The sequence below is a fragment of the Colletotrichum aenigma genome (genome assembly GCF_013390185.1).
Source record: "Colletotrichum aenigma strain Cg56 chromosome Unknown KSG_Cg56_contig02, whole genome shotgun sequence".
In the NCBI taxonomy this organism is placed as follows: domain Eukaryota; kingdom Fungi; phylum Ascomycota; class Sordariomycetes; order Glomerellales; family Glomerellaceae; genus Colletotrichum; species Colletotrichum aenigma.
Window position 1 is genome coordinate 5,964,182 of NW_023500908.1, and position 23,732 is coordinate 5,987,913.

The 23,732-nt window shown below is 59.2% G+C and overlaps 6 protein-coding genes across 6 annotated transcripts; 4 read left to right on the plus strand and 2 right to left on the minus strand.

Moving 5' to 3' along the window:
• Positions 1-1,271, plus strand: CGCA056_v003626 (uncharacterized protein; the record flags this gene model as incomplete). Its single annotated transcript, XM_037318883.1, has 2 exons — positions 1-32; positions 1,013-1,271. 2 exons carry the CDS (start codon positions 1-3, stop codon positions 1,269-1,271), a joined length of 291 nt encoding a protein of 96 aa, XP_037183958.1.
• A 1,663-nt stretch (positions 1,272-2,934) lies between these two features.
• Positions 2,935-5,097, plus strand: CGCA056_v003627 (uncharacterized protein; the record flags this gene model as incomplete). The annotated part of the gene is made up of 4 exons (XM_037318884.1): positions 2,935-3,175; positions 3,349-3,699; positions 3,746-4,863; positions 4,930-5,097. The coding sequence occupies 4 exons, from the start codon at positions 2,935-2,937 to the stop codon at positions 5,095-5,097; spliced, it is 1,878 nt and encodes a 625-aa protein (XP_037183959.1).
• A 468-nt stretch (positions 5,098-5,565) lies between these two features.
• Positions 5,566-6,720, minus strand: egt-1-0 (Ergothioneine biosynthesis protein 1; the record flags this gene model as incomplete). The annotated part of the gene is made up of 2 exons (XM_037318885.1): positions 5,566-6,355; positions 6,401-6,720. The coding sequence occupies 2 exons, from the start codon at positions 6,718-6,720 to the stop codon at positions 5,566-5,568; spliced, it is 1,110 nt and encodes a 369-aa protein (XP_037183956.1).
• Positions 6,721-11,608: 4,888 nt separating this feature from the next.
• Positions 11,609-12,800, minus strand: CGCA056_v003629 (uncharacterized protein; the record flags this gene model as incomplete). Its single annotated transcript, XM_037318886.1, has 2 exons — positions 11,609-11,796; positions 12,794-12,800. The coding sequence occupies 2 exons, from the start codon at positions 12,798-12,800 to the stop codon at positions 11,609-11,611; spliced, it is 195 nt and encodes a 64-aa protein (XP_037183957.1).
• Positions 12,801-19,572: 6,772 nt separating this feature from the next.
• On the plus strand, positions 19,573-20,965 carry Zkscan3 (Zinc finger protein with KRAB and SCAN domains 3; the record flags this gene model as incomplete). The annotated part of the gene is made up of 2 exons (XM_037318887.1): positions 19,573-20,017; positions 20,064-20,965. The coding sequence occupies 2 exons, from the start codon at positions 19,573-19,575 to the stop codon at positions 20,963-20,965; spliced, it is 1,347 nt and encodes a 448-aa protein (XP_037182993.1).
• A 1,942-nt stretch (positions 20,966-22,907) lies between these two features.
• On the plus strand, positions 22,908-23,604 carry CGCA056_v003631 (uncharacterized protein; the record flags this gene model as incomplete). The annotated part of the gene is made up of 2 exons (XM_037318888.1): positions 22,908-23,076; positions 23,126-23,604. The coding sequence occupies 2 exons, from the start codon at positions 22,908-22,910 to the stop codon at positions 23,602-23,604; spliced, it is 648 nt and encodes a 215-aa protein (XP_037182992.1).
• Positions 23,605-23,732: the final 128 nt, after the last annotated feature.

The following is a 23,732-nucleotide window of genomic DNA, read 5'->3' on the forward strand; positions in this document are numbered from 1 at the left end:
ATGCTGAGGGTTTTTGAGACTGCAGCGAGTGCGTGAGTGATCGACTACACACACCTCCTCCTCAGGCAGGGCAGCTTAGATATGCACGACTTTTCACTTGTGTCTCGTCCAACATTCCTCTTTCTCCTGCTGTTCCCTCCTTTTTTTTTTTCTGCCCGCTCGGCTTGCTGCCCTCTCCTCACTCGCCCCCTCCCCGCTGCCCAAGGCACCCTACGTTCCTGCTCCTCCTTTGCGTCTGCCCTCTGCTCTCCGAGCTCTGGCCAGCTGCCCTGATAGCTAACCTTTGGTGTTTCGGTTTCTGTCTCTGTCGCTTGTCTCGTCGCTGCTTTGTCCGGCATTGCACGTCCAGCGACAACTTGGGCCACAAATAACCGACAGGGCAGGAGATGTCGAATTAAGCTCACACCCCGTCCCGTCGACTTTGAGTTCGGCCTGGCGTGACATCCGCAGCCAGCATCAAGCCAGCATCAAGCCGTCCCGTCCGCGAAGCACGCACGCAACGTGTCGCATCTCGCCACTGGGCCAGTGAACGATCGCAGACTACGAATACCTACGTGCGATAGGACAGGACCACTTTCACCCGAAGTCGCAGTCTCCTCCGTCAGGTCCCTCCTTTCTCTTTCCTTCTCCCGTCTCGCTCCAGGGTCGGGTGGAGGAGGAGGAGGAACCTACCCTACCTTGCCTGGGGTCCCGTCGCCGCGTGTTGCCTCCCCCCACCGGCGGTAGAGCGGTAGCGGTAGCGGTACCGGTACCGTAGCCGCTGCGCTGCGGATCAGTACCCACGGCCCTTTCTTCCACCGTTGTTCATCGCTTCTACCAAGGCCGTATTCATCCACTGCCCTGACCTCGGGTTACTCGACGTCCATTTTCTCCCAGGAACAGCAACTTCACACACCTCTCGCTTGCTTCCTTCCGCATCTCTCCATCGGTCTCTCGGGCCTCAATCTTGGGTCGGCCACAGTGTCAGGTATCGAGGCACCCGCCGGCAGAGGAGCATCGGCGCTGCAACTAGACTTGCGTTCGCCTCCACCTCATTACGTCTGCACCGCACCCTCGCCCTCGATCGTGCCGTGTCAGCAGCATCCAAGACAGTGCGTGACTGGAGCTGCCTCCTTGCATATCCATCAGTCTCACTCTCTCTTTTCTCAACAAGCGAGGTAAGGACACCAGTCTGTGGGTGGCCTGGCCATCCCACTGGACCACCCCGCCCTTCCTTCATTCCTTTGCCCATCATCATGCCCTACGGAGGGGAGGGGATCCCTCTTCCTTAGTCTTCATTTCTCCTCACCGGTCATGTAGCTAAAAGATCGCGTCACAGTTGCAGCCGCGCTCAGGCACCCAACGCACGGCAGGACGAGACAGGGCGCCCTATCCTATTGCCTCACGTCCCTCGTCTTCCAGTCCAGTGTCTCTCTGCTCTTCTCGCCTCGCTGGGTGTGCGTCTACTACACCACTACAACTTGGTACACTACATTCCGGCATCCGTGCCTAGGTCTCTCTCTCCGCGCGCTACTGGGCGCTCGCTACCTCGCTGTCCCGTGCGGGCAAGACCACCACCGCCGTCCCATCACAACTCAGACAGAACCAGTGCCGTCCGATGAGCGGGAAGGTCCCATTGGCTTGAACTCTATTCTGCGGCCGCCAGCCAGATCAAGCAAGACATCACCGAGCGACATCAGGTCATTTGACAGGTTGCGTCTGCCCTTGTCTTGCCTCCTGTCTCTTGCTTGTCTCCTGCCCAAGGCTTGTCAGCATCAAATCCCCTCAATCTGCATCTCGCACACGAGACATACATGCTCGACGACTCCTCGCATCCTCACATAGACAGCTTTCCTTACATCACACGCTGCACGGAGGTTTCCCCGACTCGCGCACGCCCTGGCAACACCTGCCAAGACGAGACGAGACCGCAGAGAGAGAGATATCCAGGGTGTCGCGCTTCCCGCGGCCGTCAGCTCCATCCTCGTCTCCATCCTCATCTGCGAGGTGAAATCTTAATCAGAGACCAGCCTCAACGGCGGACAGTAGCGAGTCCTCCGTCCGTGCCTTGCCCTGAGCCTACGTCTGGCCTTACGGACGGATACCATTCTATTCATACACAACGTCCAAGACCCTTTGCCTGACGTCCAGTCCACGCCTCGTGCCGTCGTACCTGCTCTTGCTCTTATTGCCTCTACAGGGAGGGCGGGCTCGGCCAGAGTGGACCACCGCTAAATTAGGGCCCCGGCGTTTCGGTCCCGGCCTGTTCGGTGCCCTCAGTGCCCCGTTGCCTTGCCTCGAGGTCCTCTGCGCTTATCCACAACCGCTGTCACTGTCACGCTCGGGGAGCTGTCATCTCTACGCCGTCCGCACCCTTTGCAACGCTAATTGGGGTGACCGTCTGACCCGCCAGCGGCCGACGCTCGTCGCCAGCACACTGGGGATAGAGGATACTTTGTATGAGAGCACAGAGCCGCGTACGGATACCTCGACAATCAGCCGTGGGTGCCGTTGCCGGAGCCGGCCGTTGTCGTCCTGGCCTGGTTCTGGCATTTGTTTGCTGGCCCTACCGAACGCCCTGGCTCGTGTTAGCGAGACCAGCGCCGGGGGGAACACGGCACGCCTGCTGTTCTCTCTTCGGCTCCATCCCATCTTTCCTCACTGGGCCGCACCTGCACGACGCTAAGCGCTCTGTCGTTGCGGGCTCCGCCTCAAGTGTCTCCTCCTGCGTTCCCCCATTAGTCCTCCCTGGCCTCCCCACACGCCGAGTGCGAGCTCTCCACTCACCATTCAAACACGCCGCGATCCCAGCACCCCCGACCCGGGCGTTGTCCTCCTCTTTTCTGGAGACACTCGTCCTCCTGGACATCCAGTCTCCCGATTCCGGGACCCGTCCCGGTGCTGGAGCTGGTGCTTCATCCGACCTAGTCTAGGTTTTGGTCCGTCTATTAGGACATGGCCAGCAGTTTTGCCATCACGAACAGGCCTCGCAAGAGAGCCCGCGAGGTCGATCCGCCATGTTCTAGCTTGGCCTCTCCCCCGTCGTCTGACCCGTCCACGTCGCCTCCCAACTCTGCGACGCTGCTGGCTAGTGCGGAGACGAGCTACCAGACGAGTCATACTCACAGCAACCTTCAATCGCCCCCCGCAGAAGTCGCCCAGCACGAACCATCGAACCCGCCTGCTCGGAGACGTCGTTTGTGTAATAATCTACGATTTGAAAGGAGCCACCCGTCGGCGCAGTCCTTGTCCCGTAAGCTACCGTCTGACCCCTGCGATGCTCCCTGTCCCGCGAGAGGCACAGCAGGGAAGCAAGAGGGAAAGGGGGAAACAAGCAGTTGAGTTGAACAACGGACTGACAAGAAACAGGACTCGCTGAGGGGCCTCTGCACGGCCCGAAACCGCCATCATCACGTTATGAGCTCATCGTCACGCCCCAGCTTCCGCGGGAATGCCCTCTTGAGCTGAACTTTTCTAGTCCGTTTGAGGATCACGTAGAGACGAGGCAGCTCGAAGGGCTCAACTATGTGAGACTCGAAAAGGGCATCGTCAATGGCTACATCAAGCTCGGCGCGCCCCGGCTTGCCGCGGGCCACGAGGGCGACGACAACCGTCAGAAGAGCCCGCACAACAAACTGACCGTGTGGTTGAGGGCCCACCAGTACCCAGATCAATGGTTCGAAGAGCTTCATCCGACCGACCAGAGGTTCTTTGGCTTTTGTGAGTTCAGCACCATGCGCATTTGTGAGCACCGCTGATTCCGCAGACATTGTCGCCTGGTGCTCTGGCCGGACAGTGCTCCGGAGGACCAACACTTGGCTGGTGGACATTGCGCAGATGGCTTACAAGGACAACTGCGTCAAGCATGCGCTGCTCGCGCTCGCCGGCACCTACGTCTTTGACTACCGGCCGCTGCAAAAGTACAAAGACATGGCCGAGTATCACTACAAGAGGGCGGTGATACTGCTGAGCCTGCAGCTCGGTGCCGCTCGCAACGACAGCCTGAGCGACGGTGACATGGAGGCCGTCCTCGCCGCCATCGCCCTGTTGAACATGAACGATGTCGTCTGCAGCGAGCACTGGCGCCTCCAGAAGCGGGTCCCCCGCTGGCTGGACGGCGCCCGCCTCTCCTGCCAGCTGCTGGACACGTCGGACCCGGGCCACCGCTACCGGGATCCCGTCAACATCCAGCCGTCGGACGCCCGCGTGGGCAACGCCATCCTCGCCAGCAGGGCCGCCATCTTCGCGCTCCCGATGATGCCGCTCATGCTCGAGAACACCAAAGACAAGCAGTTCGTCTGGCTGCTCCAGGGATCCGAGCTGAACACGAGCAGGATCCACGGCGGATGCGGCATGTCCCCGTCGCTACTCTACCAGTTCGCCCAGATCACCCACCTGGCCGCCCTCACCCACCTGGACCCCGTCGACAGCTCCTTCTTCGCCGGGCCCATGGCTCTGCGGATGCTCCACGACCTCCTGGGCCTCTCCCAGTGGTACGAGTTTGAGCGGGCGACGGGCGTGACCAAGGTCAAGGTGGACGTCGACACCATCGCCGGCCTGCTGCGCTCCGGCCACCTCGACGCCCACGGCGCCATCAACTCCAAGGAGGGCATGACGGCCTCGACCGCGGAGGCGTGGCGCTTCGCCGCCATCATCTACCTGCAGTGCCGCCTCCTGAGGCTGCCCCGCAACCACCCGGACGTGCTATGTCAAGCCGCCAACCTGGCGGCGACCATCCGTGTCATGCCCACGTCGGGCTACATGTTCACCGCGCAAGCGCCCTTCTTCCCCGTATTCCTGCTGGGCGTCGTAGCAGTAGAAGAGGAGCACAGCAAGTGTGCCCTCGACTGGTTCGAATCGGTGACCGAGACAAAGTGCCGCTCGGTAAGTGCCGTGCCATCCATCCATCCCGTGACCTAATGCCCGGCCAGGCTGACCCATCTTTCGTAGAGCGTCCCGCCCGCGTACGAAGCTTTGAAAAAGACGCGCGAGTGGATGGCGTCCAACGTCCACGACGCGCCGCTGCCCATCCCGGACCGCATCGTGGATCGCCACGGCTGGTGGGAAGACGTCGTAGATCATGTAAGCAAGACCTCGGGGACGCTGTGCTTGGTCTAGTCATGAATATAGATTTGCAGCCGAGGCGCAGTCACCACATGGATGTGCATTTAGATTCGAGGCGTTCGTTCTCCTGGGTGTATCATGAAAGAGGCATACTAAGCAGATCATGAGGGATACCATCCTTACTCATACTAGGGAAAGAGGCATATACCATTCCATCTCGCATGGGAAGGACCATTAGATACCATTCTGTCGCTTACTGGGTTGGACCATGAGAGGCGTTCACCGTTCTGTCTCGTATTGGATGGACCATGGGTTCATTAACATATATTACGTTGTATTGCTGTTGTCGCCGCTGTCTGTTTTCAGCGGGAGATTTCCGTTGGGTATACTAAAGGTGCGTACCAGCGTGTCCCCCTTGCTGGCCACCGTCTAAGCCACATTGAGACAGAAGAGAATAGACCCAGAAACCGTCAACCTGCCCCGCCCGTGTTGCCTGTTGCCTTGTTGCCCTGCCTCGCAGCACTAAACACCGCTGACGCTGATGGCGCTATCATCACTGTCAGACGACTGCTCGGCGCCCGTGTCCAGGCGGATGAGGTACTGGCGCATCTCGGAGCCCTCAATCGCCCACGACTTGACAATCTCCAGCCCGGCCGCCGCGCACATCTCCCTGACCATCCACTGCGGGCGCTTGTGCGCGTCGAACCAGTCGAGCTCTGTGCCCTGCTGCAGGACCAGCCCCGCGTCGCCCCCCGTGGCGGCCGCCGAGACGGCAAGGTCGCGGTTCGCCTTGAGGAAGAAGCGGTGCCGCCCTTCGTCCTCCTCAATCTCGCCGCAAATCTCCCAGTCGTGCGCCTTGAAGACAGCATCGCCGAGGAGCGCGTTGGCCCGCTCGAGGCCCTTGTGGAAGAACGTCTCAAAGAGGTCCGGGTGGGCGTGGTAGGCGTCCCAGACCTTGGGGGAGGTAACGTCGTGGCCGTCCATGCCGGCGAGGATGAGGTCGTCGGGGCGCATGATGGCGGACCACTCGCGGAGGGAGGCGACGGCCTTGGCCCAGGGGTCGTTGAAGAGGACGGAGCCGAGCGACAGGAAGACGCGCGGGACGTCGGCGGGCAGGGCGTCGCTGTAGTCCAGGCCGGCCGCGAAGTCGCCCCAGAGGCCTGCCATCCTGACGCTGCCGCCAGCGTGGGCGGGCGAGAGGAGGTCGAGGTTGGACCGCAGCGACCGCTCCGAGATGTCGAGGGCGAGGTACGTGGCCGGGCGGCCCATGGCCTTGAGCTGGTCGAGGAGGTAGTTGACTTTGCGCATGTCGCTAGAAAGGTTAGCGGTGGTCGTCTTCACAAAGGGGGCTACTCACCCAGCACCCAGGTCAACCATGACGGCGCCCTCGAGGATGTCGACGGCAATCTCGGCGCTGTTCTCCTTGAAGAGCTGGATCTCGTCGCGGGCCTGGTAGTTCTCCTTTGTGAAGATGATCTTGGCCCAGATCGCGAGGCCCTCGTCGGTGTACAGGAGCTCGTCGGGCATGGTAGGGTACTCCTTGGCCTCGCCCTTGCGGGCCGCCATGCGGAAGACGGCGCGCAGGTCGTCCAGGACGTTGGAGGACATGCTGCCGCCGCCAATGTCCAGCACGGTGCCGTGCTCAGGAATCTGGGCCGTCTTGACGTGGGGTCCCATTGTGACTGGTTGAGAGTGGTGGTGGTCTGGTGACGGATGAGGCTATTGCCAAAATGGTGACAGTGAAGGTGGAAGTGTGATGGATGAGGTGGTTGTTTGCGGATAGCTGCAGGTTCTTGTTGTCGACGTCCGTCTATATATACTCGTGGGCAGCCCGGTGGATGGGCATTCACTACACCTCACCTCACCCCTTAGGCTGATCCTGCCTCGCATCCATTTGATCCAATCTCTTGTACTTGATTCACTCCCCAGCCTCTGATGTCGACAGCCCTCGCTCAACCAGCAGAAACCCCCCCACACTGGAGGGCCTTGGCGACACTGCCAAACGAATGCTGGAGAGACCTTCACCGGCCAGACATATCTGGACATCAGCCCCGACATGATGCATGCGCATGTATATAGTGCGCCTGGTTGGGGACCCCTAATGACGGCGCGTGCGTGGAATGCCAACTCCCATGACGCCCTGCTGATGCAGGATCCTCCCAAATACCCCGCTGAGGAGAGGAAACGCGGCGTGTGCGAATGAGAAGACAAATGTCGACCCGTTCCTTGTCTCGCTGCGGTTCCGGCTTCGCTTACGTTGGGTCAGGTCGCTGGTGGCCGTGGGGACTCCCTCTTTAGGGCCGTCCCGCGCGGCGGGAATAGGGGGGACAGACGGGAACACGATGCATCTTTCGGAGGCGGCCCTGTCCTCCGCCGGAACCCCTAGACACGCATGTGTGGAATCGCGATCGGCCATGACTAAGAACCATTAGTCCGTTTCCCGAGTCAAGCGATGTCAGCCTTGCAACCTGCGTCTCTTTCAGAGACAACAATGCACGATAGGCCTTTCGGATACGACTGTCGCAATCCCCCAAATTCTTCTTCACCAGGGGGGCGGACGCGACCCCGCGCTCGGTGAGCCTCGTCGAATCGCATCCCTGTCCAGGGCACCAAGCATTTACTCGGCGAGCCAATCTCTCGCCCGTCGTCGCAGGGTAACCATCCTCAATCCTTCACCGGTATTGAGACAACAACAGCACATGGCGTGGGAGCCGTTTCCTCACGAAGAGTGATTGGCAGTCGACGGTGTCATGTCGTCCATTCTGGCGGCTCCTGTATGGCACTTTTTGGACAGCATGTCTCAGCGCCTCATCCACCTCGTTGGACCCCTCCGTCACGTAAGACCGTCATCGGTAGGGCGAAAAAACGCCAGGCCACCGTGCAGCTGCATCTGCAGCTCGACACCCACACCGTGACGCATGCTCGGGTCCGCCAGTGCATCGTGCAACAGGAACTCCCAAAAGCTCGCCGTCTTCCGCTCACGAAGCTCGGATGCTACGATAGCTGCTCGGCGGCGACACTGGTCCGTGTCCTGGCCACGGCGCCGGCCCCGGGCGGAATCACGGAGCGGACCGCGTAGGCAAAAGATGGCTGCTCAGCACGGGGCCTCCTGACGGTCTTTGCTGTCGTGGATCAACCGCATCGGAATGCGACCCTGGCACGTTGTGAATCAGTCCCCGATGCACCTTTGCGCTCTCCTCACCGGTCGACTTCCGACATCCCCGAGTGTCTTGCCCCGATGTGTAATCAACAGGCTCCCTTCGCGGCCAAGAGCTGACGGACGCCAGCCCGAATTCCAGGGCCGGCTGCACTTAATCAAATCCGCGGTCACTGATTGTCGCTCATTGGTGATTTTGCACAGGAAAAGCAACGCCTGCCCCCCCCCCCCCCCCCCCCCCCCCCCCCCCACGTCCGGCTGCGAGACCTGCAGGCCGCGACCGGTTGGCAGCAGCAGTGTTGGGAAGTCGGATGCGCAGCGCAGCTGAGCCCGTCCAACTGGGCGCGGTAGACGACCGTGATCGCCTCCGGGCCAGGTAGGGATGCTCCCCGAAGGTTGCTGGTCCGTCGCAGCGGGACCGGAGAATTGACAGCGAGGCACTCACGGCCGCTCGGCAATGTCAAGCCAACGTCTGGAACCTGACTCCAGGCATGAATGAAGCACAGCCAGCATGGGACTCGCGGGCGATCATTCCCAACGCACGGGGCCCCAACACGTACGAACGAAATGGTATCAAGACTGGCTGAGACCCTACCCACTTGCGCCGCGGTAAAAGATAACCGAGAGCTGCGAGTGCGTCGTCGTAAGCATCTTTGCAGGTTTCGGGTATCATTCGCTTCCCCGGATTAGATCGTCTGACCGTCACCATGATGCTCGGTAATTACGGGTGAACCGTCTTGTCGGATGTCGAGGAATCCAATGGGACGGGCGTGACCCAGACCTGCAGCCGGGGTTGGCATTGCTTCCGCAAGGTTTACGCTCCCTGCTGCGCGGTCGAACCGCGGAGTCAGTCCAGATCAGGCTGCTGCGCTCGCTGAGCCCTCGTCATGGCCCGTCATGGATCTGCCTGCCGACGACCCTATGTAACGCTTCAAAAGGGTCAGTTTCGACCAGTCCCTCACAGGCTCACGGGTCCGAGAAAAGCTTATGGCCCATCCATCTCAGTCCGCAAACACTCGAGGGGTACAGGACTCGACCACGTCAGAGCCTGCAATCTCTGAGCTTCTGGCGTCCTCGAGTTATGACTGGCGATGGGGCACACGCAGCGCCGTCTTGTTCATTTGCCTGCCGGTTCTGTTCAGCTCGATCCTCCGATGATGCCAGTCCCGCGACCTGCACTCTGATTGTCTTGGAAATCTGCACCTTGGGACAGCGGCGGCAGGGAGTGGCGGCCGTCGGCCCCGATGAGGGTGTGGAGCCGGACGCTCAGCCTGTGGAAGTTTGAGGTTTCTTGAGTCAGTTTCTTGGTACTCGGCCGGATTGAATTTTCAATGGCGGTTTCAGGAGGCAAAGAGGCAGCGTTGCTTGAGCGAGAGATTCGCCTCCTTTTGCACATCCTCGCCAGCATGAAGAGACGAACGTTGAGATGATCACCGGTGGGAAGCCCAATGGTGCCCAAGGTGGAGAGGTCGATGGCCTACAGTTCGGTCGGGTGTCTAGCCAAAAGGACCATGATGATGTTGTCGATGCTTTCCAGAAGCCGCGCCAGAAAGTCAGTAGCGAGAGTCCGTGTGGGCACATGACTTTTGAGGCTCCCGAGCGGGAGGGCACTTGTCGGACGTGCTCCCTGGGGCCTCGTCGATCGTCTTCCCGTGCCCGCCAATTGGCACGTCGCGATCGCGTTTGCGGAGCGCGCGTGATGCAGCCCGAAGACGGTTGTTTTGTCTTCTACCGCGGCGGCTTCGTGTAGATGCAGCCCGTGGCTGTTGTTTTCACGGCTGCATTGCTTCGACCCGTTCGCTTCCCGGCGGCCTGGCAAGCTGCCGGGATCATGTGGAACAGCGGAAATGCCGGTTCTCGCCGCAGGGAGACCCATCAGGAGTCTCCCCCGTGAATCCGGTTCGATGTTTTTTTGGGCGCTGGCTGTCTGATGGGTTGCTGGCCCTTGCCGTCTGAAGGCGCGAGACAAGGTCAGCCTGGACAAGCAGAGAGTCTATGCATCGTGGAAAAGGTGTGCGCGTGCGTGCCATGCAACCAAAAGGACGAAACAGCCAACGGGGCCAACATCGTGGAATCTGCGTCCCTTGCGACGCGACAGCCACCAGAATGCTCGTTGAGCAGCGCCCCGAGCTTGGCAAGAGCAATTTGACAGCTCTCGGGGTAGGATTCAGAAGTAGTGTATCCGTAAAGACGGCGTAGCGTCGCACCGCCAGCCGACGGTCATGTCGGAGTCAGTTCATCCCACTCAGCTAAGTTTAGCTAGCAGACGTGGTTTCCTCGTGTGGGTGGGTCTAACGAGATTTAACATGCCCATCCCTCCAACTGCCGGCGTCTGGCCTGACGGGACACTCCTGAACGAGTGGTCGTTGTCGTGTCTAGCCGTCGTCGTCCAGTTGCCAGCGAGGCGAGTAGGAGGGCAAGCAAAGCAAGGCAAGGCGAGGCTAGCGCTGCTCTATCCCGTGCTAGTCAAGCTGGAGACGTCGTTTGGCCGCGACTGACAGAGACGAGGTTTCGGCACGGGCGTTTCATGTCCAGATCGAGAAAGGACAATGTAAGGAACTCGACAAGAGGTGTGCATGACAAAAGTTCTGAGCTGCTGAATGACGAACGGAACGGCCGTCGCGGGCATTATTAAACAAACCATGGGCTGTGGCCACGATCGGGAGACTGGGGCGCGCTATTGACGACTCCATTCCGACTTTGATTTTTTCTCTCGTCTCGCCCTTGATCCTGACTAGTCCGGGTCGCGGGAAGCACCCAGTTGGCTGACATGTGTACCCGCCACGCTGGAGGGTCTTGATGGCGGTCTCTGATATTATCTTGGATCCAGGTGAGGCTTGGGTGTGCCGTCTTTGTCCCTGGGGTGCATTGGACGGGAGGCGGAGGGCGCTACAGCATTGACAATGGTACGGTGTTTTGGTTTCGAGGTGCGATCAGGCCGGGCGTTCGTCGAGTGAGTGTGCGCGTGCGTGTCCGGTTCAGCGGTCGTTAGTGCGGCGGAAGAGAGACACTGGCTAGGAGATGTCGTTGCTTCGGCACGGAGTCGACGGGAGGCTGAGGCTGCACGGTGGCAGCAGGGCTGACGCAGATGTCGACGGCATCGTCGTTGTCTTGATAAACTTGGAACGCTAGCTGAAGGCCTCGACGGACGGCCATCCTGGGGCTCGAGGGCATCTAGCATCTGGCATCTTGTGGCGTCTGCCACAGCGCGGACGTTTGAAGAGAGCGGTGTATCGCCCGCCGCGAGAGAAGGAGAAGAAAAGGACAGTAGCCGACAAAAATAGACAAGATTTTCGGTTTCGCGGCCCTCACCGAGGCTGTTGATGTGACCTGGTCTCCCTGGTTGACGACAAACAAGGATGCATGATGGTCGATGTTTAGGGGGTGGCCAGTGAGCCTGAGGCAGGGTCAGGTAGGAGGCCGCAGGGACGCCGGTTCTCCTGCTGTACTTGTCGAATACTCTGACGGTGATGCTGTCGTGTTGTAGCGTCGTGACGATGGCACCCAGCAGGCACAGACGTGATGGAACATGATGCCAATCGTGCCCGTGGACGACCGTCTGCAAGGTACCTCCCAAGTCTTCAGTGAGAGGCGCACTGTGAAAGGTGCGGCATCGAGGGGCACGGCCCATGAAGCAAGTCTGGGGGCCAAGGCACACGGAACACCAACGTCAGGGGTCGGAGCGCTGAACCTGGTCGCACAATGGAAGGCAGTAAGCGACAATGGAAGGATGAATAGAAGCTTGCATGGAACAATCATGGAAGCCTTCCCCCCAGAGGCCCAAGGGTTGATGCATAGGAAACGACGTCGGCGCCCGTCAATCATTCTGTAGCCGCCGCGCCGAGTTGACATTCGACTATGACCTGCCAGGAACAGATATTCCCTCCCGCTAGCGCCGTGTTGCGCCGCGGCGCTGTTTGTCGGCCGATGATGCAGATATCCAGGCTATTCGCAGACGGCAGCAAGCAGCTCATGCGACTGAACCTGGGATCTTCACTTTGTTGCGGAGATCCGGCAGCCGCATCCCCTTCCCCATTCCCGTCCCCTTCTCGACGTGCAGTACGTACGTACATACCTGTCTCTTTAGCTGTTGAGTTGGTTGCAGTATGTAAGCCAGCCGCCTGAAACAGCTTGCCCCGAGGATGGTTGTACGACTCGTACACGCTCAATTTAGCTCGGGTTTGCTGTTTGGGACGATGCTGGCCGCAGAGTCGTTAACCTCGTCCGCCTTACCACATGCTCCATGCTTTGCAATACACTCAGCATCGAGCAGAGCCTCCAACCGCCTTTTGGCTCTGCTGACCGCTTCTCTGCATCATCTGCGCCTGACCGTCGAAGCCTGTTCTCGACTCATCCGTGCTGGGGTTAGGGGGCTCTCTTTTTTCGCTTCTCCCATTCCCCACGTCTCTCGCTCTTCCTCTTCGAGGTTGGCGGTCAGTGTCACCAGATTGCTCGTGAGCTTCGATTGATTAGGATCTCTGTAACTGCAGTAGTACGACCCGCACAGACAATCGTTGTTGAATGTCGCCTGCGGCAATCTCCGTCGATGCTCGCTAGTCTACAGACCCCCATCACCTTGACCACTCCACGTACCTTGCATTGCGGGTGTAATAAACGATGCCGCATGAGTGCCTTAGCCCATGGTAGATGCCGTGCGGCGCGCCTGTGTCTGAGCTGCTGCGAGAACGTAAGGTCCATGTCTTGACGATGCGGATACCGCTAGCTTCTGTGGGAGTGGTAAGCTCTGGCAAAGGGCCGCCCATTTGCAATGGGACCCTGCCCGAGCCAGTCTGAGCTTCGGGAGCAGAGCCGCGGGATATTACGATGACGGTTGACGGTTGGGAGTCATCCCTTGCCCTGCTTGTCCCGTGATGTCCCCATCATCCAGTCATTTCAAACTTCAACCCTTCCCTTTCCCAACGGCGGTCCCGTTCTCAAGTCAAGGCAGCCATGCGCGCGCACTCGAACGGGAGGCCAGGGCGACAAACACACACACACACGACAATGTCGACCGTACGGACGTTTTGTCTCAGCTGCCCGAGCCCGACAACCATAACCATGGCCAGGCGCGAGCTGAGCGCTGTACGGTATCGTGACCGTGTGAGCGAGACGGGCCTCCAGTCCGTCCGCGCGACGCCAGCAAGCGCGTCCAAGGCTGATACGATGCCAGGTGCCCTGCTTGCCAGGCCCTGCCGTGTGCAGCAAGAAGTCCGTGTAATCTTGCTCGGCCGGCCAATTACCCGGGGACCCCTGAGCTTGACCAACCTTCTCGAAGCATTCCAGAAGGAGTGGAGAGGGAAAAAAGGGCCTGCAGGGGCGGTTTGACCTCGAGGTTCCACCCTCGTCGCAGATGAAGCGGCGAGACGGCGGCGCAGCCCATCCCTTTGACGCAGCCGTAATTCCATCCAGGCTTCTACGCCGTCAATCCCTTCTAGAAGGCTTCTGGAAACCTTCCCCGGCGGGACTAGTGCCAATCTCCCAATTTCCTGCCTTCATGCATGGACCATCGCCTCTCCCCACGCATCCAGCTTTTGTGCCAGGCTAGTGCTTCCATCCCTGCAGCATCTTGTCACAGATGTTGGCGGCGGCACCCCTTTTTGGCCGCTGCTCCCTGGCTCAGATGCTCAGCTGCCCTGCACAAGAGCCGGCCCAGCAGAGGCAGAGACGTCAAGGCCGTCCACTTGGTGATGCTGATCATCGGCGGAGAGGGGTCGGCTGTTGTGTGCCCCTGTCGTGTGTATCCCTCTGGGGGCCGATTCCGACTCCAATGGCATGTTTTCTCCATGGACGTTTGCTCGAGTACCGCAGTACGAGCAGGGCGGCCTGCAGGATGGCTTTTTGAAGACGTTTCCCCGGCGAGGAGGCTGCAAGCCCGGCGCGTCATTCAGCATTTGAATTAGGAACCCCGCTGACGTGCAGAATACTCGAAGCCGTCGACGGAGGCTTCTGTGCTCCTGCTGCATGTACCACGCCACGGACACACAGTGCCCTCCTACTGTCCGAAGCGCAGTCCAGTTGCAAAGGGCCCTTGGGACAACGGTTCAACGGCTGCGTCTGTCTTGTCCCAAGGGCCATTAATAGATCCTAGTTTGCCAAACGGCCAACACACACGAGGATGACGACTTGTTCAGGCCAAATGGCTTGTCCCCAAGGCTGGCGTGTGTGATTGCCGGGCCTGTTCACCGTCACGGCGCGCCAGAAGGTTTCCTCTGGCAAACAGACCTCTCTTCCAGAAGGAATGGAGTGATTCCATGATATTGCCCCTTTCATACGGCGGCGCAGCCGGGTGCCCCTGCACTCTCGCAAGGCCCTTGGATCGAGATTGGCCATGCTATAGCAAAGAGAGGCTCGGCTTCAGACGTCAGTGACAGCACGGAATAGGCATGGGCTGGGAAGGGGGAGCAAGGGACCATTCAAACAGCTCCAGCGCAACTTTGTTTCGTGACTTTGATACGTGCTCTGAAGGCCGCAGCCAATTTCATGGCGTCCGAGCGTTCATTAGATGGCACTCTGCACCTCGTGCCGTAACATTACGGTCATGGGCATAATGATGCATTTCTTCCCTTTCCCTTCGAGGTTCGGCTGCCAAGAAGCAGCTGGCGCAAACACTAGGGTGGCGACAGCTTCTGCGGCGGCTAGTCTCCAAGATGGTCTTTGTGAGGGTGCCGCGTGGGAAATGAGCGGTAATGAGCTGCGCCTGCCCATTGTCGGGGGCTGGTTGCCGTTCATGTAAGGTGCCAGGCCATCGCAGGTAGACGTCAGGCACGGCCGTACGACGCGGAGGCGAGAGATGCGCGTGAGATGCTGCGAAGAGATCCGGATACTGCGCGTTGGGTGATCTGGGACTCGGGATAATGCGAGATGGAGTGGCTCTGGCCACACTCTGTCTGCCCTCCATGACAGCACACGCTCAATGATGCCCGGCCGGCGACAACGGTGCTTGCCCAATCGAGGAGGGGAGTGGCTACATGGAAGCTTTGGAACATTCGTCTGGCACAGGGTCGGAGCACCGCCAAGTCTACCTTATCTGACGAGCACTGGCGGTGGTGGTGGTTGGGTAGGTACCCGAGTGCCGGCGGCCACATTTTGGCCATCGCCAGGCCCAGGGATGGCATGGCACGGCGGGCGCTGGATGGATGGATGGATGGCCACCTTCACGGCCAGAGGCTGGTCATTGGTCAAAACGGGTGTTGGCGAGAGATTCATCGGTGGCCGTCGTGTGCTCTGAGTGCTGGGGTTTCCCGCTCATCATGTTTTCTTGGTTGCGCAGTGCACCCTCACGAGCCTCCACGAAGGCCAGACTCCCATTGTCAAGTCAGTTCAGATTCTGAGCAGTTCGGGCAGCGGGCAGTCCCTGGCGGCATGGGAAACAGATGCGAGCAACCACCCCTGCTCCGCCCTATCGTAGGTTTTGTCTGTGGGGATGCGAAAGGTAATTTGGTGTGTCTCGTTCTAGCATTTGACTGGGAGACGAGCGGTCCACTCTTTTGGTGGAGATGATGGCAGAAATAACCCGATTGTTTGATGATGACGAGGCAAAACGAGAGAAAAGCCAAATAGTCGCCGGGGGGGTTTGCTCTGCTAGGCGAGCCAGCCCAGCCAGGGGAGCGGACAGACAGCGCTGGGTGGTGTCTAGGTTCCTGGCGATGGCCCCTGAACAGCAACGGGGAGCAGAGGGACGATGAAGATGATGATGAGCACGACGGGCGGTAACTGCGGCGGCGGCAGGCGGCGGTGTCGGCGGCAGCTGTAGGTAATCGTCAGGTACGCACGTAGCGGTGATGACAGGTGGTCCCCTATTCTGATTGATGATGCAGGGCGTGCAGATCGGTCCGTATTGTTTGTCTGTTTTCTCAACGGCTCATTTGACATGGACATGAAGCGCCGTGATGGAGGGTGGTCAACGGATGGGAGGTGGTCGTTACTATCGCGTTGCTGCTGGGTCTGCTGGGTGTCCGTAGTCATGGTACTGCGTAGACCAGTTAGTTGGACAGTCGACCGGGCTTTGACATTGGCATTGGCATTGGCATAGGGAGGCGTCCACGTCGTTGGTGCCGCTATTCGTGCACAAGGTCCGCCGCAGCCATTGCTGGCCGCTGTCGTGCCGTGCTCAGGCCGTTTGGTGCATAATGTCTGTTCCTGTGATTCCCGTCGACGCTGACTGGGGCATTTGCTTCCTTTCCGTCGACGACGGCGCTGCCAATGGCAATTGCAAAAGACGACTGTAGAGAGAATGGGCAGTCCGCCCGCAAGCGTCAGCTCCAGGTGCAGCTCGCAGGGCGGTCCCAACCCCTGAATGGCCTCCCACGACTAGCGGTGGCCCAACCGGCAATGGAACAACAGCACAAGGACGATCGTCACTGACATGGAGGTCTCCTTGGTCCAACAGGGCAGATCCAGCACCTCCCGTCAGGTTACCTCAGGCCTCTCAGGGAGCACTCCGTGTGCACGAGCGAGCTGAGGTCACTCGCTGCCCGGGCAAGCCAAAGTCGAGGGCGGCCGGCACTGTGCGCACTGGGTACGACAGGCGCAGGCGCAGGCACTGGCAGTGGCTGGCAGGTACGTGTGGTGGGAACTTGCGGCAGGTGGAAACTCAGTGTACGGTTTGGGCGACAGAAGGGCAGGAAAGGCAGGAAGAGGAAAGGACGTGGAAGGCGAGGAAGGCAGGGGTGGGCGAGCAGTGCAGGGGGCACGCACCCTTGCTGAGGAAAGGACGTGGAAAGATGTGACCTAAGCAGGGTGAGGTCCCCACGTACCGAAGTACCCTCGTATCCACCCACCTCAGGGCCACCTAGGTAGGGTGACCTCCTGGCCCTGCCGTGGCTCTGCCAACCCCCGTCACCCCCGTTCGTTCCTGCTTCAGCGTGAATGGCCCCGGTGTCCACTCTGGCCAGCGTCCCAGCTAAACCGTTCGTTTCAATTCACCAAGCTTCCGCACTTGGGACATCTCACTTGACCTGACTTGGGGGGAGGGTGCGCGTGCGAGTCGAGCACTTCGCATCTCAGGAGCTGCCTTTCTCGCTGTTACTTGTGTGTGTGTGAGAGTGTGTGTGTATGCGTGTGTGTGTGCTCGCCTGGTACTGTGTGCAAAAGATTGAATGAGGATGGAAAGGTACGCAGCACACTCGTGGGTGTGTGTGGTGGAAGAGGCCATGTATGAACGAGATGAGTGCGTGTGTAATGAATCTTTTTTTCTCTCCTCTGGGTCAAGTCAGTCAGGACACGCCGGGCCATCAAACAAGTACCTCGCGCTGCAAAGTATGTCTGAATGTACCTCGACACACCGTCCGTCATCCGTACCTCACTTTTGCCTACCTACCCTTACTTGTCCTTATTCATATTCTGCTCTCACCTCTCATTCGATTCATAAAATAAACCCATTTCTTTTGTCCCCATCCCGTCCGTCCACCACCGTCCATCGTCCTGCCCATGTCCACAACAACCTGTCCGGCCCCTACCTGGCTCTTCTGATCGATCCGTTACCCCCCCCCCCCCCCCCCCCCCCCCCTTCCCTCCTTCCTTTCTGCCCCCCCGGTCTCACTAAAAGGATCGTCTCCGTGGTTGACATTTTTATAATACCTGCCGAACCCCGTCCGTCAGTCCCTGCGCTCCGCCGCCTGCTGCGTCACAGCTTCTTCCTTCCTTTCCCTTGCTCTCTGCTCAGGCTCAGGCTTTTGCTCGCACCGCCGCAACGCACTGCATCCCACACACACGCGCATACACCAAGCAGGAAGGGGGCCCTTTTTTCCCACACCTTACATATCTCAACGCTCCCTCTGCAGTAGCGACAAAACTCAGTCAACCGTGCTTTCTTTTTCCTACCTTTTCTTTCCTTTCCTTGCCATTGACGACGCATTCCGACACCGAAAAGGAACTGCAAACCCGCATTGAGATACCCAGGTCGTGGTCATCAGGTAAGCTGCACCGCTTTTTCTGTTTACTTTCCTGCCCACCTTCATTTCTGCCGCTGCCGCATCGAGGTCCATCGAGGTTGTCGTTTGCCCGTTTCCCGTTCCTGTTTGCAGCGTTCACGTCGTTGGCCTGTTCACCCGGCAGCGTTCCTGGCTTGTTCCCACGCCATTTGGGCTGTTGCCGCTGGCTGCCGCTGCCACTGCCACTGTCTGCTCCTTCCTCCTTGCTGCGCGTGGCGGTACGTACCTCCAACCGTGTTGGCCTGTGGCTGCCACCTTGCCTGGGGCCACTTCTGGGGCTGTCCAGCGCCTTGGTCACGTCGCCGCAGCTAATTTTTTTTTTTTTTCCCTCTCACCTCGCGCTTTCACACGTCCACTTTTCCCCTAACCCTGCCGGACCATCTGCACCCCCGATCATAAGGTTTCTTGGCCCTTGTTACCTCATCTCATCCGAGACCGTCTGTACGCGAACTTTGACAACCACTGCTCGACACTGGACAGCCCTCGGCGTCGGAGGCACCAGCTTTTCCTTTCCTTCCACACTCTCTCTCCCGGCCATCAATCCTGGCTTTGACACTCTTCTAGCCTGTATATCAGGCCTTCCATCTGCATCTACTGACAGGAGGCGCGTCTAGTTGGTCGATCTGATACGGCCGCCTTCACACCTATTCACTCCCTCTGCTTTTCCGCCTTCATCGCGACTCGACTCGCACACATCCGAGCAGGACACAACCATCCCTCGATCGACTCTACAAGTGCTCTCCGCACGCGTGCCATCTCCGACGATTAATCTGTGGTGGGCTGTGCCTCCGTCCTACGATCATCACCACTCCTTGCGCCACGTCGATATTCTTACCGACACAACCCGAGTCACTATATATAATCGTCACCGCTCCGGCTACCTACTCAACACCAAGCAACACCGATCTCGACTCGAGCGAAGCTTGACCCGGGGGGATACTTTGGGCGGCAAGGACGAGCAACATACTGGTCTGTGATCTTTGATCGGTCTCTCCCGGATTTTTCGCAGCACCCGTACAAGGTAAGCCTGCGAGCACAACCCGTCAGTCTGATTCAGCCCGGATCCGCCACCAGGTGCTCCTGGCACTTCTAGTCATGCCAGCGAGCATGCCGGGCTACCCCCGCGATCATTTTGCCTTGCCCAACCCTGTGTGTGGAGTCGCACTCAAAACGCTCCCTACTCGTGGCGATGTGCTTCCCCCCTCAAGATGGCGCTGCTTCCTAGGCGCCTTCGTCCTTTTAGCCTCTTGCCTCTCGGTGTCGCTCTGTATACTAACCTTTTTCAAGAACACGCAGTCCTTTTGAACCTAAAGTCACCTTCGTCTGACGCGGTGAACCGTCCGAAAACCATCCTGCAAGCTGGCCATCCACGCAGCAGGGATACTGACACTGACTGGCGATTTCCATCGTAATATGAGGTCGCCTGTTCCGGGCGAAGTAATGGACATTGGTAACTTGATGAATCAAAGAGCTATGCAACAGCACGCCCCCATGCACACCGGAAACACCCCGGATCGCCAGATGCCTCATCTCCCTCAACTCACCGCGAGAAACATGGCCGAACCCCCAATGGACCGCGCCGGCTCCCCTCACGGATCTGAATACTCCCAGCACTCTCGTCACACCATGGAAGGTGTCCCACGATCATACCCGTCGCCCAGCGCCGGCTCATACCCCTCTCCCAGCGCCATGGTCGGCGCCCCGATGTCCATGCAGGTTCCTGTCTCTCACATGGCACCGATCCTGCCTGGCATCCCGCAAGAGATGTCCCAGCACATGGGCTATAAGGCGCCCGAGCAGCAGGCACCTCAGCAGCCTACAAAGGCCTACCCGTGCAGCACCTGCGGCAAGGGCTTCGCCCGCCGCAGCGACCTGGCCCGTCACGGTATGTACTGATCTAGTGTCTCGAGGTCCAGCACTAACTTGAACAGAACGCATTCACAGCGGTATCCGCCCTCACGTCTGCGACTTCCCCAACTGCGGCAAGCAGTTTATCCAGCGATCTGCCCTCACCGTCCACCAGCGTGTCCACACGGGCGAAAAGCCTCACATGTGTGAGCGGTGCGGCAAGCCTTTCAGCGACAGCAGTTCCCTCGCCCGTCACCGCCGAATCCACTCCGGCAAGCGTCCGTACAAGTGCCCGTACGCCGACTGCCAAAAGACCTTTACCCGCCGCACCACCCTGACCAGGCATCAAAACCACCACACCGGCACCGTTGAGGAGGCGGCTGCGGCCACCGCCGCTGCGCTTGCCGCCCGCGGAGCTGCTGCGAAGCCCACCCGCTCCGACGGAGACGCCATGTCCAACCGTGGCTCCCCTCTGACGACACCCTCGCCCGGCCAGCGGACCCTGTCAATGTCTCCAAGCGCGGACAACATGCATCGTGCCAACGCCGAGTTCCAGTACATGGGCAACAGCTCCCTCCCCGTGCACCTCCAGCGCGACATGCACGTCGGCAGCCCTGCGTCGACAACATCGGCCGGCTACAACAACGGCATCCGCCCGACCTCCCACCCTACGGGCTACGGTCCTCCTCCCACGCTGGAGCCCAGCGTCGAGCAGCACTCGGGTCCCGGCAGCGCAGGCGGCAGCCCTCACATGAGCAGCGTCGGCTGGCAGTCCCCGTCTCACGTCCCGTCGCCCTCGCACAGCAGCAACGGCGGCAACGGATACACCTACCCCGACCCCGACGCGTACCCGTCTGCCCCCTCCCTCGGCGGCCAGATGTTCTACGGCAACGCCGGCCAGGTCCGCCGCCCCCAGAGCACGGAGCCCCCCACCGCCTACGATATCAAGGGTCGTCAGAGCGAACTGTGGGCGGGCGCTCACTAGCAGTCTCAGGGCGAGTGATCTGTCTGCGTCTTCCTCGGACAGCTGTGTCTTTTTCTTTTTCCTCGAGTAACGAAAAGTTTGTGCATGGCAAGTTGGTGGGTGGGTAAATACATACAACTTTAATACTGCGGGCTGCACCGGGAACTGGTCAGGGAGATACCACAGGGTCGGTCAGCCATCTGGTTCGTTTAAAAACACGCCTTTTCTTTTGTAGCTTGATAGACGGGCGGAAAGCACAACTTCATGATGACTCTGGGCCTGCATAGGCATTGGCGGGAGGCAACGGTTGGGAGGAGTTTCCAAGATCAGGAAACGAGCGCTCCTGGGCGGGACACCCCGATAAAGGACTGGACTCTTGTTTTGTTGCGGATCTTTGTATGCAAACCTGTACTAGACAATGAACGCGAGTAGCTTATTCTTCTCATCACAAGTCTGTGAATTCAGTGACAATCCAGGTGGGGGGCAGTATTCTCGACAGCTTCAATTGTAGTACACCTAATACCTCGATGGGGATGAAAGTAGCAGAGAAACCGACAACGACACCGAGGGCGGTAGAAGAAGACGACAGGAGACGACGACGATGATGGACGACAACTATGGACGATGATAGATGACAACAAAATAGGCGATTAGAAGGGAGACGGATTACGACACTGCCTGGCTGGTAAACCTCCTGCGATCTCAGTGACAATCCAAGTGGGGAGCAGACGTGACCAGGGCCAAGCTTGAGGTTCGATCTCACGATGGTCAGTGTGCGGACGACGGGGCGAGTCTAAGGTAGCGTTGCGTTGGATGGTCCGTGGACGGCGACCCGCTGCACTTGGCAAACTTATGATGGAATGGTAGCTGGGCCGACGGGCTTCGTTCGATGCCAAGGGGACGGCCACGTGAGCCTGCTTAACAAGTGGCCTCGCTCCCGCATGCGCTGACAGCGGCTGGATGACAGCTTTTCGGCCGAACCCATTTGCTCATCATCGAAAGCTGATGACCAAACGCGGTTCTTGTTTTCTAATCGGGGCGATCTAGCCTCAGCAACATGAGTGAGGCGGGCGGGGCGATTCAGACCCGAGGCATACGTCGTTTGTTCTGGTCTCGGATTGATGAGAAAATCAGAAAGAAAAAAAAGTGTTTCTGCGGGGGACAGAGGACCGCCTTCCGCGGGTGACATTTGGTTGGTCGGCTGGCTCGCAGGTGTTGGTTGCTGCATTTGCTGCATTTGGGAAATAAGTGATTACTCAACTCGAAATCTTGAATCGTTCTTCTGAGGTCAGGAGCTCGGATAATGCGAGAGGAAACCGGAGACGGATGGCTCCTTTTTTTTTGGCTTTAGTGAGACGGGCAGGGCGGGCGTTGCGCGTGGCATCCCCCCAAAAGGTAGATTGCTAGTCCGAGTGTACCCGTTTTCCAGTTCTTGCTTGTCGTTCTGAATCGCTAATCCGAACGTCTCGTTCTCGGTAGCCCCCAGAGATGACTCGATTAGTATACAGTCTCTGGTGGAACCCTCGCCCGTGTTTGCTTGTCTTGGTGTAAGCCGAGAAGAGTAGGGGGAGGGGGGTGCGTAAGAGACAGAAACAGTGTCTGGGTGTTTGTGGGATATTTATCCCACTGGCAGCTCAGCCGGCGGGAAGCAAGCCTGATTACTATTCAACGTCGTGCCTTGGGTCTCTTGACCTCACCTGAGGCGTGGGCGGCCGAAGTGAGGGGGGAAAAAAGAGACACTCTCTCGAGACTTAAGATGCATGGCTGGCCCTGATTCATTCTTTCGCCTTTTGCCCGTCCATCCCCGGATTGAAGTTAGCAGTCCCCGCAGAGCGTGTAGCTGATCCCACGCGGTTTGACGCCATCGCGGACCGAGGCTTTTCTGCTTCGGGGCTAAGAGGGATATCACGTTTTCGCCCACCACTTTCGACATTTTGCAGAATCTCACGACGCACAAAACGAAATGACAGTCATTCGTATCGAGGCCGTCACGGACATGCTCTGTCCGTGGTGCTACGTCGGCAAAAAGAACCTCGACCGCGCGATCGAGCTGTACCGCGAGACGGACCCGTCCGCCGAGTTCCAGGTGGCGTGGAAGCCCTTCTATCTCAGCCCGGCGATGAAGAACTCTGGTCGGTTGGCCGTCCATTCTCACTTAGACTCACACTGACGCAGACGCAGGATACGATAAGCGCACCGTCTACACGAGGACGTTCTCCGTGGCGGGCGATTTTGAGACGGCTTTCGAACGCATCTCGTCCGACTGCAGCCGCGCGGGCATCAAACTCGACATTAGCGGTACCACGGGCAACTCTCGGCAGTGCCACAAGCTCATCGCCCTCGCGTTGATGAAGGGCTTCGACGTGCAGGACCGGCTGCTGGATGCCCTGTTCCGGGGCCACTTTGAGGAGGGTGCCGACATTTCGGACAGGGAGTTCCTGCTGGCGGCGGCGGCGGAGGCGGGGCTGGATGAGCACGAGGCTGCGAGGGTGCTCGGCAGCGAGCGGGCCGGCGAGATCGTCGACGGCGAGGTCATCCGCGCGAGGAAAGCGGGCGTGAACGGCGTGCCCACCTTCACCATCCAAGGCCGGTGGAGAGTCGGCGGGAAACAGGAGCCAGACGTCTTTCTGAGAGTTTTTGAGAGAGTTGCCGAGGAGTGAGAGTGAGAGGGTTGCCTAGTCGAGTCAGCAGCATAGCGGCGCGGATGATACCGCAGTTGAGCATCGGGTCTGGTAATAAGTTTATTCATCGCCTTTTCTGCCCGTCACCACAGGACCTGTCCCTAATC